The sequence below is a fragment of the Hippichthys cyanospilos genome, chromosome 3 (genome assembly GCF_059441005.1).
Source record: "Hippichthys cyanospilos isolate Australia breed blue-spotted pipefish chromosome 3, RoL_Hcya_1.0, whole genome shotgun sequence".
NCBI classification, from domain to species: domain Eukaryota; kingdom Metazoa; phylum Chordata; class Actinopteri; order Syngnathiformes; family Syngnathidae; genus Hippichthys; species Hippichthys cyanospilos.
Genome location: NC_142371.1, coordinates 9,909,229 through 9,923,352, shown reverse-complemented (window position 1 = coordinate 9,923,352; position 14,124 = coordinate 9,909,229). Strand labels below are relative to the sequence as shown.

Sequence of the window (14,124 nt, the reverse complement as noted above, 5' to 3'; positions counted from 1 at the left end):
TATTGTTCTTAGCTCGCCAAGTGCCTCTTGCCTGTTATAAGCTGCCTTTTGTCGATTGCATTACGGAATGTTGGAGATGAATACATCATATTTGATCTCTGCTGTCAATTTATCGCTCTACTGTGTTGCTCATATCACCTCTGCCATTGACCGCTGTAGTCACAGTGCTCTGTGTCCCTGAACTATACTGCGTTCTTGTTTATTTTCATGTGAATAAACTCAAAATTTCAAAGCGACAACAAAGTAATAAGTTTACATTACTAATTTATCATTTTATTGTCCACCATAAAAAAAAAAAAAAACTGACAGATTGTTTTGGCGATAACAATTTCTTGCTTCGTTCTGCTAACACTGCCATTTATATCAAAAGTGTATATTTCAAAGTTGTTCCAAATAAGAAACGAAGGTTGTCTATTTATTTGGGGGTCTTAAAATTACAGATGAAATTTTGAAATTGAAATTGAAATTTGATCAATAAATCATTGATCAATTATTACCGCAGTTAAAGTGTTTTTAAATCACCTTAATCTCATCTCTAATCTCAAACTTTATGATCTCTGTATGATAATTACATCTGTTTCTATGCATCGGGTTTCTTCTGCTTGAGTGTTCTGTTGGTGGTTGGAAAACAAAGGTCAATCACATGCTTAAATAGACACTATTGGCTATCATTGTGATTGACATAACCTGATCGGCTCATATTGTGAATAGACGGGCAAGTTCAGGGGCAGAAGGAACACGTGAAAATGTAAGAGCATGTGAGAGTTGCCGGTCCGATGGATAAGGGTCCAATGGTCAATTTTGCCTTTAAAAAAATGGCCAAACGGCACCTGTAATTAAGGCCGAGTGATATGCATGTTTTTCTTTTTCTTTGTAAAATGGAGCTTGTTTAAAACAGAAGCAGCTCAGGTTTAGCCGACCACATTAATGCAATGCACCTAGCTGCGAATCCAGACACAACTAATGATAGCAATAAGAATGCTAACGTAGCAAGCAATAGCAAAGCTTTCTGCTAAACTAGTGTTGAGAACACCCCGAGTATGAGCAAGTCTGCAACGGAAGGGATTCCAATGTTACTTTCTAAATATTTGGCCATTGACAAAGGAAGACCGCACCGTTCCTACTTATAGTCAAACTAATTGTTGCAGAAAGCATTTAGGACCAGTTTTAACAGAAGATAAATGCATGCAACTGGATCTGTTTAAAAAAATATGACTGAAGCCACTTTTGTGTTGCCCAGCAATCTTTTGATCGGCTCATAACACAATTTATTTCAAGAAAAAAAAGATTCCGTTTTTTTCTCATAAATGTTAAGGTGAAATTGAAAAGCGATTAATTAGATCAATTAATTGCAGGTTTCAGTCAGTCTCAATATTTTTTGCACAAGTTTGCACAGCACAAGTTTTTATAGTGTATTGATTTGGATCTATCACGACACCTTAATCATTTGATTGGGCATCAACTCTGCTGGTTCCATAAACTGGCTAGTACTAATGCAATTGGCTGTGGGATGTTTATTCACAACAGTCAGATGTGTTCTCTGCCTTGCCGGGATTCTATTATGGAGCATGCTCCTGCCTCTTGTTTTGATACAGTAGTCATTTAAAGACCGATCTTAATTGACTTATTTTTTTTCCGCACGCCTGTCGGAGCTTGCGCATCCTCTGCAATAAGAGCCTGCTTCCTTTATTGGGCCACACACAAAGTACCAAGTTCAATTTTACCATTCATAATGAATGCAGCCTCGCCATTCAAATGCAGCCATAAGCACACAGCAGATAAGAATTTAATTAAATGTAGATTAAAACCAAACAGGAAAACACACTTGCTGATAATTTTTTATCACGTCCCCTGGTCATATTTTTTCCCCCTTATACTTTCGGCTGGTTCTTCCTTGGGCTACAGCTTTTCAGCTTGCCAAAAGTGGCGAAACACCTCGCACGTCTCACCGTAGCACTGTGAGATTGTGTAAAATTCAAAACGAGGGGCGGTCACTCGATTAATCAGAATCCTCGTGTCTGGGGAGGATGGAGGCTGGCGGAGGATTGAGGGGAGGGGGTGGGGGGGTGTTCCTAGGTGCAAGGAAGGAATTAGTTTCTTCATCCCAAATTTGCATCATATTCCAAAGGACGATCCAACCACTGTAGGCAACAGGAAACATATCTTTCTTTCTGCAGCAACAATTAAATATGTTCGACAATGCTGAATAAATGTCACCTTCAGTATGAAATTGTCCCTACTTGCAAAACATGATTTTGCACTGAGTTCCTGAAAAGCATGCCGGAGCGGAGAGAGCCACTACTGAGTGTAGTAAACATTCGGGAATCAATAGTGAGTAGACACTCCAGGGCAGCAGCTTACTTTTAGCGCTAGCATCATTCACCTAGTTTGTTTAAGCCATTATAAATAGGGATGCAACCCTAGTGTATTTGGTATAGTGTTTATTTCTCTTTTACACACACACACACAAATATTTTATATATATATATATATATATATATATATATATATATATATATATATATATATATGTACACACACACACACACACACACGCACATGAGATCTGTTGTTCAAGTGAAAAGATGATGGAGCACCATTAAAGGAAGACATGCTCAAATTACCGATAAAACAATCAAGAACCGTCGCGCAAAACTTACCGCTACAGCATCTGTGGCTTGTAGTCGAAAAAATTGGGCATGCTCCTGTCGGGTCAGACCTCTAGCCACTTTTGTGAACTTTCACATTTTAAACAACATAATTGATCTGAAAAGAAAACAACAACATAGATTTAACTGCCATACATCATGGAACATCACAAAACCAGGTTTATGTGACGGACATTAGTTTTGAATTATTGACAAAAAGACGCATTTTCAACAGAGACGTCCTTTTGCCTTGGTAGCTGGTGGTGCGTGCAGAGATCAGATTACGAACGTTCCGTCAAACTGTGAAGCGACAGAATAGAGAGAACCTGAAAGAATAGGTCGCTATTGCATTCTTTATCCGGGGTTTGTGAACAGGATGTTGATGATGATGCATTAGATTTAAACACCTCCACAGTGGAAGCAGCCGTGCCCGCCTGCGTGCCCACTGCCCTGCTACTGCATCGGAGTTCCACTCTATTACCCTCACGCAGGCGTTTGGCCTTTTCTGTGGGGAAAAGAGCAATTTCCTGTCGCAGTCTGTTTGATCAAGTGCTAAACCCTTGTGATCAATAGAGGGACAGATGTTGGCTCCAGATGGCCGCGTGGTGATACCTGGGGCAGCATGGGGCTTGCCAGGACGACTGAATGGCAATGAGCTAGAGCACCGAATGTGCTCCCCAACGCAGCAGCTACCGAGACACAATGACAGACACAATTAGGCCTTTTAGCCCCACATTATCCCTTTCCTTACAAAAAAAAAAGTGTAATGATCACATGCAAATCAATATGTAGAAATACAGTGAGGCCGGGCACAGAGGGCATGTATAACACAGGCCGTGCGGCCAAATAGAAAACAAACTGTTTTAAATGTGTTTAATTCCAAATCAGCATAAATTAACACATTCAGCAAGCAAACCCCAAGCTTCACGACCGAAACAATAATGTCTGAATCCGAAGTGGATGACAGGTGCATCTCTGTGGCTCAGTCCTTCTGGAGTAAGAAAATAACTGCCAGCACCAGAAGGCCAAAAGTAGATCTCTCCAAAGGGGAGAGACAAGGCAAGAGAGAGGCTCCCAGTTTTTAAACGGCGAGCATTTGCATTAGGCTGGCATCCACCATACACCCCCACACATACACTCTCCACCCCCAACACACACACGCACACGCAGAACGGCCAGCCAGCCCATGTGGTGTAGGGCCGGAGCCATGTTGGAGAAGGCACTGAGGCACGTGGCAGTGGCTTTGCTGCTCTCCCAGAATGAAAATAATAATAATAAAATAAATACTCTGCAACGTGAGCCCTTCACATGCGTCCTCAAACCCATGGGGGAGGGGGGGGCTATGTGGGCCACAGCTGGACGGAAATGAGGCATCTGCATCATCGGTAGTCAATCAAATCGTGTCCTGTCAACGAGGGGTCTTTTGGTCCCATTAGTGTGGCTTGGTCTGGACAGGTTTGCGACGAGCCTGCCGCCTCAGCAGGGGCCGCGGTAAACACATGTCGACTAGCCACAACCAGGACATGAGCAGAGCTACCCGCAGCGAGGGATGCTTAATAGAGTCCTCAGTGAGACGGACCTGTCCAAAAAAGAAGAAAGCAGAGAAAGCAGAGAGCTTCGCTAAAACAGTCCCCCCCCCCCACCTCCACCCCCACCCCCGTTGTGTGTGCATGAGAGTCAGGGAAAGAGAAAGGGGGGTTGGGGTGTGCAAATGAGAGGAAGCAGCATGCAGTATAGGAATCTGTAACTGCTATTGTCTGACTGACAGCACAGAATCCATTTCAACCCAAAGTTGAAATTGCCCTCTTTACTTTATCACATGTGCAGCGAGAACAATTCATTTGCTTTTGAAAAATAAAACAAGAAAATAATTGTAATAAACCCAGCGAGTAACATGCTTATTAAAAGGTTTCCTCTTGAGATCGGCATAAATTGACGCTGCTTAAAGTGTGAAATATTCCTTTTTTCAATTTAATGCGTAATTGGAAAGAAGTATTTTTAAATGGCAAATTATACTAGAAATCCTCGACTTGTTTGCACTCTAATAGCGAAATAGATTGACGTTCACGTCTGTTATGTCCTCCTTCAGAATTATTATAAGACTATTAGCAGGCAAGCATCCCCTGGCAGAATCATTCAAGTTGTACAAAATATCTCCAGAGACTAGCCAGAGAAATGTGTTTGTGTCAAATTTCATTTGGACATCATATCTCTGCTCAATTATCATCTTTTAATGTTTTGAACTATTATTAAGAATGTCTTTTCACAGGCATTTTCGAGTAAAGTGCAATGGGAATTGTATGTGAGTGTATACTGTAAGGTTTGTATCCTCTCCATAAAGAACAGTTAAATTTGCAGAATGTGACCTGCATGTAATTTACTTTAGAATAGTCACTATCTTATAGTAAGTCAAGCAAAATACTAGATGCTAAAAATGGCATTTGTGGAGCCGTTGCAAGCTGTATTTCTGTAACCATCATCCCGAAAACAAATGCACTACCAGTGTTTCTCTGCTTTAATATTGAATGAAAATAAAATGTGCAGAAGCTGTCTTTTTTATTTTTTCAGAGAAATAAATAGCCGTCACTTTTCATGTTATTCAGACGCATGTTATATGCATTTTGTGTGTGGAAGGTGGCTTCTTGATCCAAATGTAATTCATCTTCGCCTACAAGAAAATATGTAAACGCACACTTGCTCCACTGGCTTGTGGGCTCAATCTCGCATCATCACAGACAGCATCAACGTCCACTTGCGGCTGCTTGAATTTGAGAAGAGTGCCTCCTAGTGGCCGCCCTAACCCTGAGCCAGAGTTGAAGCCGCCGGCGCTTAAACAACTACCAGTCTGCAAATTTGACTTTGGTATATCGTGAATAACAGTGAACAAGTGAAAGTTTATGAGTAGCATCCTCGTCTTAGTGGGCTCCTTTCCTTTCCGCTTGCACTGACTGTGACAATGGCGTGACAGCGACAAGTCACCCGAGTGTGTGCAACTGAGCCGTCCACCAACAGCCCAAATATTTACCAGTATTCATGAGGAGGATTTGTTTAGCTTGTCAATGCGCCGTCCGCTGTCAGGTGCAGATGCAGATATTAGCCATCCATCCGTTAGTGATTAATCATAGAACGTTGACTTGACCTCCGATGAGACTTCATTTAAAATGGATAAAAAAAAAAATAAAAAAAAAACTGGCATTTAAACAGCATGCACAGCTACTTGATATTCGTAGGTATTTGGAGCTTGTTCCCATTTGACCAGGAGGAGTTGGAGCTGATTTGAAGACAAGAAGACTTAGGTCTTTAATTACAGCCTTCACTACAGCTTAAGGCACCACTGGCTTCACTTCACAATTAAGAGCAACCGGTAGCGCCCAGCCAAAAGTGATGAGAGCCTAGTGCTGCTCGCGCCTGGATAGCCAACACAAAGAACAACGTCTTAACAATCCAAATTAGGCTCCAAAAGACAGCGTCAAAATCACAGGTTACAAACTTTTCCTCCTCTTGATAATTTAACAAGCTTGCTTCGATTGAATATTTTGTAAAATAGATACTAAAATTATTTTGTCATTTTCAGTTGTAAATAAGTAGGTTTTTTTAAATGTTTAAATGTTTTTAAATGTTTGACGAAAATTTCTTGCAAAAAAAATCACCTTCTGTTGACTGAAAACGACAAGCAAACAATCAATCACAGCTCAGTTTGCGAATGTCACGTGCCCAATCATGGCAAACAGGGAGCCATGATTGGTTCATACTCCAGCCCTGGAATGTGTCGATGTCATTTTCACGCTACAGCAAATGACAAGATGTGTTTTCAAAGGCATTATTTGAAGTTGAAAAATGATTTAGTTAAGAGATTAATTCTAGGCAAAATATGACCTTTTTACAGCTGAAAATGGTTAGATAAGTATATAGCATCTATTTCAATACCAAGACAATAAAAACATGAGATTTTAATTTGGAAAAACGACTGACATCATTTTAATCTGTCGATTTGTGTCACAAATAGGAGATTCCTCATGTAATTTCTGGTCTTCTCTCAAGATCGCCCCTGTTGAGACAAAAAGCGTAACATACATGCCGAGTTCTTTACTGCTCAATGATGTCGTCTGTCCCCCCGCCCACCCCACCCCTAAACGTTGGTGGCGTTCCAAATCGAGCCGAGGTGCTTTTGACTTCCACTCTAAGTAATTTTTACAAGTGCAAGCCAGTACACCTTGTTATAAATGACATATGATGCATTCCTGGGCTTCTGTTCCTTTTCCCATGAGCTCCATCGATGCGGCGCTGTCCTGTGTGCGACTGTACTCCAGATCCGTAATGGCCTCTGCAATGTTAATGTGTTTGGACAGATGGGAGAGGCAAGTGCTGATGTGCTTAACTACGCATTTTACAGCTCAACTATTAAAAGAGTTGCGCTGTTTACACACCAACATTTGAATACCTGTCTTCAGGCCAGTTTAATTATCCGAGCCCTTCTGTTATTTCTGCCGCTTTGTTGTCTCGCAGCTTTGCACAAGGCATGAGATTTGTTTGCGACTTCATTAAGATATGGTGGCGCCGAGCTGTTTGCAGGGAGCAAAAAATAAAAACATCCGGCTGGTGTATCTCACTTTGCCCTGCCTCCCCCGTAGATACTGTACCTATTCTGTTCCGTTTAAGCGTTTTCATATAAAGTCATTTAACTTGAGGAAATTAAAACAAAAATGCCCTGTGATGTCTGCACTTTGAAATCTCTTGTGGCACATGCCCCAAGTGATTCATCCTGAGACGTTTGATTAGTTTGTAAGTACTTACGGAGGGGGAAAGGGTTTGCATTATAAATGTGTTTCATGAATTCCCCTCATACGCTCATCTTCAACTGTGCGTTCAAATAAAGCATTAATCAAAAGGAAGAAGGGAAGAGGGCATTTAGCCAGCAGAGCCGTCGTCTCCGGGCCTCAGTGAGCTGCTGGATATGGTATTGAGAGACTTTAGGAAGCAGTGGTTTTTAATTATCTGGACCACGTACAGGATGCCGTTTTGATTGTTTTAATGAGGCAGCTGGCCTATTGTCTCTCCTTAATTCCTCCATTGTTTTTAGAATATGTCATAGTTCTTTATTCTTTTATCAGGTGCTCTGCAGGAGGATTTAGACAATAGCCTTCATTCCAACTGCATTGGCCACTGCACAAAGGCAGCTCAGTGCAGACAGTTAGCAGGCAAACAAGTGCAAATCACAAGCTGCACTTTTCCCAGCCTTTTCGCCCAGTTTCTTGACTTACGTTTGCTCTTTCGCTCTCGCTCTTGACCTCGCTCCTCGTGCATTCATCCGCGCAAATTACGCTATTATCGCCGCCGCCTCACCTGGTTTCGCGATTCATATCGTCATCTTTGGAAACAAGGTATCCGTGGTACTTTGTCTTGCGCTATGATGCGATGTGTTTGCCTGTGTACAGTTTTTTTTTTTTTTCAATATGCTGTAAATAAGGTGCGTCACGTAATTAGACATTTGTTGTTTTTATTTCATTCCCATATTCAACTAATTCACCATGAAAATAGAAACCACTGCCAATGTCAATGGGTATATTAATACTTTAAAACATAAATATATTCCAAATAAATCATTATGCATTGTTTAAGGCAGGGGTTCTCAAATGGGGTTCTCAAACTTTGGAGTCGGGGACCCCTTTTTGGAAGATACATTTTGCAAGGACCCCCATTATTTGTTTGCAGAAACAAAACAAAACAAAGACATTCAAGCCAAACATAAGTGCCCTTTTTTCATCAACATATTCAATTTGGCAGGTATATGTTACTTTTCAGCCATACTGAAGTTTACAAAACAAATATTGCAAAATGCATGCTTCCTTATCAGAAATTGGGTCTATTTTTCACAAACAGGTTGCTTCCAAATATTTAGTGATTATCAAGCTCTTTGATGGTGACGTGCAGTGCGTGGGTCTACTTGCCAAATTTCAAAATGATTGCATTTTTAAAAATACATACTGGTTGACTTGATTGCTTTATTGAAGAGTCATGAATACATTGCAATTTAATAAAAAATTAAATGAAATTGGCACAAATGTGTATTTCTTTATTAATAACCTAAATTATTTCACTGGCCCCTGCTGCCAGGCCCCACTTTGAGAACCTCTGGTTTAAGGAATACAGTAACTGTTTGGATATACCTTATATACAAACAGTCTCAAGGATATTAAGGCTTGAGATATTCAAGCTATTAGCTCTTGCACAGCTGTAAAAAGCTTAATCAGAAAATAACAAACATATGCAAAGCTGCCAGCCTGCAAAAGTTTCCTACTATCCAATTTTGGTTTGCGTAATTTTGTTAAAATTTTCAAATTATTTCTTACATGTTGCAACATGGTCCAGATCCCTTCAGTCTTATTTCACAATATAGGTGAAAAAATTAAGAATAAAGACATTGCATTTGGGGCCTTAAGCAGTGGTTACCATGTCCGCCTCACAGTTCAAGGACCACCTCGATTAGGCCTTCGTGTGTGGAGTTTGCATGTTCTCCCCGAGCCCGCGTGGGTTCTCTCCGGGCATTCCGGCATCCTCCCCCACTCCAAAAACATGCATGGCAGGTGTATTGACTTACTAAATTGTCCTTAGGTGTGATTGGGTGCATGAATGGTTGTTTGTCACTGGCTGTCATGCAATTGTCGACCTCCTGCTGCCCATAGTCAGCTGGGATAGGCACCAGCAGGCCTGCAAGCCCAGTGAAAATAAGCGGCTCTAGAAAATGGATGGAAAATTGATTTTTTTTTTCTTTTAAATACTGTCACCTTTTTAGTGGATATTCTCCTGTGCGCGAGTGATCATAAAGTGACTGAATATATTGGACTATACTTGAAACCATAATCTAGCAATTTCAACACAAATCGCAAATGACCAAAAGCAGCAGAATGCTGCTTTAGTGTTTTGTTTAGCTTTGAAAAAGTGGTACATTCAGTTCTGATACCCATTTCCAGCATTTGTGCACACAACAGATGGAACTGTCACATCCTTGGCTGAAGGGATACAATCTGGCTGCATATTCCGCTGTCAAAAGCAGTAAAACATTTCTACACACTCGGCATAATCTGCCTCCTTTTAGCTGAGAAGTCTGCACTGTCTTTGATAGTCATTGATCCTAAAACACTGATTTGTATCTCGGCATGAGGGACCTTGTTCATAATTCTCTTTGTAAGGTATGCACGTGTCGTCACTGAAGAGATCGCTACAGAGGAGAGAAACTTTTGTGGCTACGGCTGTGATATATTCCCCTTCATTGTCAGTCACCGTTTGTATCTACCTTGATTGTAACTTGGGCAGACAGTAGAGAGGAGTTTTGTTATTTTAATTAGGAGATAAAAATTCAAAGGGCCTCTCCAGGCAGTGTGCGGTATGACAGAATCAAAACGATGAAGTGGAGCGCCCTGAAGTGTGTGTCTCGTCACAGTCGATTGGCCGACAGATAGGCACCGCTATTTAAATGTGTGACGTGCGCGCACACACACATAGAATCACACACACACACACACTCAAAGGGAGTAAGGCTGCAGACATGGGTGGCATATTTTAATACTATTTCACTTCTATGACACATTTGTGATGGTCTAATTTTCAATGCTCCAGATAGGAAGCGCTTAATGTGAAACCTTCCCTTTTGCATCCAAATAATAATGGGGCCAGACCCACTTGAAAATTATAACGATGAATCAATATGGTACAATGCTATGAATTTGGGCTTCCACTTCTTCAAAATCCACCTGGATGAAGTCAATTGTCTTCATCGAGAGCCCCTGTGTGCTGTTTACGGGCGGTTTTAAACCTAGCGTTTTATAAGGTTTATGTAAATTACATAAACCTTATAAAACGTTTACATTGTAAACATGAGTAATCAGTGTTACACATGTGTGAGGGCTTTCTCAGTGCACCCCCCCCCCCTCCCCCCCCCCCCCGCCCGCCTTCACGCCGCTCCTCAGGACTCTTTATTCCGCATCAGCTAGGGCTCAAATCACTTCCCCTCTCAGCCTGACACTGCGATGGTATGTTTGCACATCTTTGAAAGCTAACAGCGTGCTTTAATTAATTGTCCAGCTTTCCACAGAAACAATGTCCTAATTCTGCCATTTAGCGGGAGCGTATCATAGTTTGTTGTTATCTCTCCAGCCAGATTTCTGTAAATAGTCATATTAAAAACTTTAATCTCTTCAATGGAAAATGGAGTGCATCTGAAAAACCTGTCATGTTGCTGAGATAAATATTATCTGAGCTAAAGCCTTTGCTCTCTTCTTCTACCTCGCCTCATTCAAACCCAGCCCCCTCCTTCTTTATAACTTAATGAATACGTTCAGAAGATGTTAAAATGAATGGCTACTACCGAGACGTGACGTTTAAATATGGAGGACCTATTTCAATGTTCTTAAGGAAAACAGCCTGGGTGACTTTGCGAAGGCCTTGGGAGGAGCTCTGTTTTTGTTTTCTGTTTTTTTCCAAAATTCAGATTTCAGCATCGATTAAAATGTTTTCCGTAACCCCGATGGTGCCTGTATATTAACATTTTCATTGCCAGCCGGGTTAAACTCATATAGCAAATGAGTGAAGTAATTCACGGCAAGCCTAGTAAAAATTAATATTGATGCCTACAGCCATCAGTGGCAGTGAATGAGTTTGCATAAGACTTTACGTTTTGTAAAGTCTTAGATTTCTTAGATTTTGTAAAGTCTTAGATTAGAAAGCCAAGATTCTACTTGGCTCGATTGTGATCGGACAATACTTGATTCGATAGCCGATGTCATTGATCAATGCTTTCAGGTGCAACATTATGCCTTTAATTTGCATTAGTTTGAAAGTTGATTTGATAGACAATTCATCAATGCGCCAATTCTTTAATTTCGGTGTTTACTTAATGTTGTAAAGTAATTTCATGACTGTATAGTAGTGGAATTATGGATCGTCATCGCAGCTGTTATTTTCATCTCAAGTTTTCGGTTGACTTGACTGAACTTGAATGCCTTTCAGCCTCTTAGCTCATCCTATCTTACCTTATGCTCTAAATACAGCCAAAAACATGGTCTATATTAAGTCATCTTTTTTCTCCCCTTTTTTCATCAGAAAAAAATTCAGGTGACAAGGGCCACAGGTCATTGATGTTGCATCTCTGTCAGTTCTGGGCATGGCAAAGATTGTTTAAGCCATGTAAAAATGATTAATTTTACAAGTATCATACACATATTTTTGTTAATACTCTAGAAATAGCATACCATAGTTTTGTAATGTACATGTTGCCCATAGCCAAAATGAAAGTACAGGACAGGAAATTTGCCCTCTTTGTTATTTAAGTAGACATATTGTTGATCAACGATCGCCCCCAATATCCTGATCATGTAAAGTCTACTTTTGACTAATTGTTTTGTGGATAAACAGCTACCCTTGATTGTGTCTTCTTATAAATCTTGGATACAAGCTCGGACTGGCAAAAATAAAACTGGCAGAAGTTTACATTGTTGCTATACATTAGCGCTGTCTTGATGCCACGGTATTGTACAATCTTTGAATTGGTGAGTGTTGGCGCTAAGTTGGGCTGACACCACTTGGCTTCCAAGAGGACACATGATCCAGTTTTTCTCAGTGTAATACAGCCACCCATACCCTGCATTGACTATCTTTTTGTTATCATTTATTCTCTGTGCATGCATTCAAGTTTCTCGCACAGCAAGCGCCTAAACATCTCTGTGGCCGTTTTGTTCAGGTGGCCAACTGTGGTGCACCACCACCAAGAACATGATGGAGGGCGAAGAGCTGGTGGCGTTTGCAGTTGACTTTGACTCGCGTCTGCAGGCAGTCAACCACATGTCTTTGAGCGAGGGCATGTACCCAGCCAGGCTGCTGGACAGCATCCAGCTCTTGCCGCAGCAGGCTGCAATGGCTTCCATCCTCCCCACCGCAATTGTCAACAGTAAGTGTCTACCCGCCATAGCTCACGTACACTGCTCTGCGATGGGACGAGCGCCGCTTTTGTTTAGACACACACAAACGTGCGCTTCCATTTGTGCGCGCACACACATGTTTTGCCCATAGCCACCTGCTTAACAAGGAGCGTCGTCTCCACAAGGCGTAGATTAACCCAGATGAGTCTCTGTATTGGAGATAAGAACCAACGACCTTCAAGTTTTGGGTTCACATAAACACTCAGAGGATCGGACTAACGTGTTAATTGCAAAATACAGGCCTCATGCAAATAGTGCGCTTGTTTACTTAGCAAGGGCTATCTGGGTTCAGCTCAACAGGGAGGTAAGCAGATGGTCCAGTGTTCTTGTTTGCCCTTGAGAAAGGGCACAAACCCAGTGGTAGTAATGCAGCAATACGCAGCAGCTAAGAATTTGGAGGGAAAGCTTTGGAACACGGGCTTTGGTTAAATTGAAAGGATGCGTGCCATGGGTCCAGCACGCTTATTTGTCCTACCCCTGTGTCCTTTCAAGTAGTGGTTATCAACCTTTTTTCAATGATGTACCCCTTGCAAAATATATAGGATATAACGTGTTCTCTATCATGCGCAAAGAATTTTTTGATGGAAAAAAACAAACCTTAAAAGAGTTCTGAGCCATCCATGACTGCTTAATAAAGTTTTGGAGCTACATTTGTTGTCAATAGGCATATTTTATTCAGCAACTCCAATAGATCATTCATGTACCATCATCTATTTTCCCTCTGGCTCATTTGCTGAAAATTGCCTCATTCATGACAAGGTGCATCCCCACAAAACCTTACCAAATAAAGGGATTTAACATTGTACAAAATTTAAAAATAAGTTGCATCACATTCCGATCCATTTGCTCTTCATTTGAAAAGAAAAATATGCTATTCCAGTCATGGCACTGAAAAGCATTCAATTAGATTTACTAATACTATTAGATTTACTAGTGGAGCAGTTGTGCGATCGCAGAGAAATTACACGTTAGAAGAATATAAAATTGCCATTAATTTCATGAAAAATTCTATTTTAGAGTATATACAGTAGGTCTTTCTGTAAAATCACATCATCAGTTTGGGGGGTACATTTTGTGTGTCAAAAACATTATTGATGTCAATACTGTATTGTTAACGCTGACTATTTGAGTATTGTTATCGGTCTGAAAAAAGCGGTATTGAACATCCCGAGTTTAAATTGTGCATTCTGTAGCTTACCAGTTTCCTGTTTGTGCTCCCCCAGAGGACATCTTCCCCTGCAAAGCTTGTGGGATTTGGTTTCGCAGTGAGAGGAATCTGCAGGCCCATCTGATGTACTATTGCAGTGGGCGGCAAAGGGAACCCGAGACGGTTGTCGAAGACAACGACACTGGACCCCACCAGACCCCCAGCATGTGCCCCTTCCCACAATGCAACAAGACCTTTCCGGGGGCCAGGGCCCTGGAGATGCACCTGACCACTTCACATAGTGGTGAGTCACACCAAAAATGAAAGTATGAATTTTGATTGACTTTTATTTGAA

At 41.2% G+C, this 14,124-nt stretch overlaps 1 protein-coding gene across 3 annotated transcripts in view; it reads left to right on the top strand.

Moving 5' to 3' along the window:
- zfpm2a (zinc finger protein, FOG family member 2a) overlaps nucleotides 1-14,124 on the top strand; it is a 136,415-nt gene that overhangs the window by 118,448 nt on the left and 3,843 nt on the right. For all 3 annotated transcript variants that reach the window (XM_088411081.1, XM_088411080.1, XM_088411082.1), the window contains 2 exons: nucleotides 12,385-12,591; nucleotides 13,846-14,073. In XM_088411081.1, coding sequence (XP_088267207.1) covers nucleotides 12,385-12,591; nucleotides 13,846-14,073 — 435 coding nt within the window. The remainder of the gene's footprint in view (nucleotides 1-12,384; nucleotides 12,592-13,845; nucleotides 14,074-14,124) is intronic.